Source organism: Apium graveolens, chromosome 4 (genome assembly GCF_009905375.1).
Source record: "Apium graveolens cultivar Ventura chromosome 4, ASM990537v1, whole genome shotgun sequence".
Lineage (NCBI taxonomy): Eukaryota > Viridiplantae > Streptophyta > Magnoliopsida > Apiales > Apiaceae > Apium > Apium graveolens.
Window position 1 is genome coordinate 77,690,318 of NC_133650.1, and position 2,407 is coordinate 77,692,724.

Consider the following 2,407-nt stretch of genomic DNA (forward strand, 5'->3'; position numbering starts at 1 on the left):
ATACCGATAACATCGATTTTCAAGCAAAACCGATGTGAATTGAACTTTTAACGTCGGTTCCTATCTGAGAACTTATTTCTATAGTCATTGAACTGATGCCTATAATAATTAATAACATCATTTTTTTAACCAAACGTTGTCTAAAGTTCTCTTTAACATCAGTTCTGTATTCTTATGCCTTTATCTGTTGTGGTATTTAACATCAGGTTTTTTTATAAACTGATGTTTATGTACTACTTAAACTGATATATTAAGCCTTGATAGACATCAATTTTTGTACAGATGCCAAAAATTTCCCAAACTAAAAAAATTGCCAAACCAATAATTTCCAAAACCAATTACTACATAATACCAAATTGTTAATATATTCATCAACCAGTATCCAAACATCAAGTACAACATGTAATTGTGCACTAGCTATAATATCCAGCTACATGTAATCAAAATATAGAAATTTGGCCTGAATTCTCAAGGTCTTCTCTGGAGTAGATGGAATTATGGTCTGAATTTCCAGTGTCACAACATGCCCTGCAAATGCAAATGTGATTTGGTCTAATGCGTTGCAGACCCTGAAAATTGAATCAGCTCCGGTTATTAAATATAGTTGTACTTTGAGTGTGAAGATATTCTTAAAATTATGGTCCTTCGCAATCACACATCAATCTTCTTTTTTTGCGAAGTAATCACACATCATCAAATTTTAAAGCATGCCAAATTGTACCAGCATACCCGATGGTACTTCACAAAGAAAAGGAAAATATAAATTCCAATACTACTTAGCTAGGATACAGATAGGAATAGTTAGATACTACAATATAATTGGAGTCAAAAGATCACATAGTAGAATACGTTCCCAAGGAAACCCGTTAAAAATACAAAAAAAATTGATTTACTAAAATATTAAACCACAGCAAAAAACAACCCTTGCTTATCACCTGTCCAACAAATTGTTTCCCAAAAATCAGCACTCAGGCAAATTCTGCATTCGAAAAGTCCATCTCAGGATGCTGCACAAACTAAATTCACCGAATTATGCTACTTAGTTCGCTCAAACTCACGCTCACGCATGCACAAAGAAGAGAAGAAATCAATTGCTCACCTGCTCCATAAATTTCTTCAACATGTCTTGCTTCTGCATATCATCACTCGTTGGAAGCCCAATTTGTTTTTGGCGCTGGTCAAACTACAAACCAACAATACGAGTCATATTAGTTAGAAAACGCAGTTGATATTACTTTAGCAAAGATATATGTTAGAACTTTACCATCATCTTCTCCACAGTTGATCGCGTTTCTCCATCTAGATTAAATAGCTTGCTGCTCTCAGGCTCTACCTTTTGAGTGTCTACTACCGGATCACCTTTAACCAAGTACTTCCACCATTGCATTTTTTCCTGCTTTGAAAGAAGTACGGAGATACACTTTTGGTCCTCTGCAAAATGAAAAGTTATTATTTTTACACATAATATATAACATTATCAATTTAGTACAGTGTCTTTCCATATATACCAACAATCTCACAGCAAAATCCTATTAAAGCTACCCAGTGAAATCGTACCAAATTCAATTGGATGATACTACTTATCAATTATCATACTACAACTCTATAAGTGACCTATGTTACCACGTCTAACGAACATGTCCAAGACATTAAAACAGTCTGGTTGATTTTTTTCCCCAAAATGCTCATATCGAGCAACCAACAGCTACTACAATAAAGAGTGCCAATAACATAAATATGATATGTGAAAGTGTGTTACTAATTAGATTCCGTGAGAAACTTGGTGACTTACCCAGGCTCCAGATACTATCATCAAACTTTATTGGTTGATAAAGCTCCCCCTGTAAGTATGTTAGATAGTGGATCAATACGAATTAAAACATGTTTCCTAGAATGATAAAGGTTAAGGTATGGAAAATAGCATTAACTTGAAAAGCACAAAACACTTATATCTATGATTGGAGGCTGACCCTTCAGCCCCACCTTTAGATGGTTTTTCTTCATCTCAAACAAAATGGACCTAGATTTTGTTCCGAGAGGCACTGGAATGTTGATAGTGATCTCTTGCAGAGAATGACCCCAGCTGTAGTTCTCCATATCCAAGTCATTTTCGGCATTATGAGCTGTTAACATGGTAAAGAAAATTATTCACTTGCTTACAAAATCTGAGGGCAAATGTGTTTGCAAGTTATTGGGAAAAAATGTCTGCCAGTCAAGTAAAAGTGTGAAATATCACACAGCACTGTAGCAGACACATGACACAAAGTATTAAATTTTCATTAAATTGTGCTAGATATTTACTTAATATCAGTATCCTAAACATATAGAGGATCTGCCTCGACCCCTTATCCCTTGTGGGGAGAAACTGGCTTAGTTTTTGAAAAATCATGTCAAGCATACAACTTTA

The 2,407-nt window shown here is 34.7% G+C and overlaps 1 protein-coding gene across 1 annotated transcript; it reads right to left on the reverse strand.

The window, feature by feature from the left end:
- Nucleotides 1-968: 968 nt before the first annotated feature.
- On the reverse strand, nt 969-2,133 carry LOC141718652 (protein BOBBER 1-like). Its single transcript, XM_074521029.1, has 5 exons — nt 1,945-2,133; nt 1,793-1,841; nt 1,265-1,431; nt 1,100-1,183; nt 969-1,007 (listed from the first exon to the last, which is right to left on the reverse strand). The coding sequence occupies exons 1-5, from the start codon at nt 2,131-2,133 to the stop codon at nt 969-971; spliced, it is 528 nt and encodes a 175-aa protein (XP_074377130.1).
- Nucleotides 2,134-2,407: the final 274 nt, after the last annotated feature.

What these genes read in the sequence shown, in the direction of transcription:
- LOC141718652 (XM_074521029.1), bottom strand. Translation starts at nt 2,133, where the DNA reads ATGTTAACAGCTCATAATGCCGAAAATGACTTGGATATGGAGAACTAC. An exon ending in CAACTGTGGAGAAGATGATG is followed by an intron (nt 1,184 to 1,264) that starts GTAAAGTTCTAA and finishes GTTGGTTTGTAG; the next exon opens with TTTGACCAGCGCCAAAAACA. An exon ending in TGAAGAAATTTATGGAGCAG is followed by an intron (nt 1,008 to 1,099) that starts GTGAGCAATTGA and finishes TAGTTTGTGCAG; the next exon opens with CATCCTGAGATGGACTTTTC.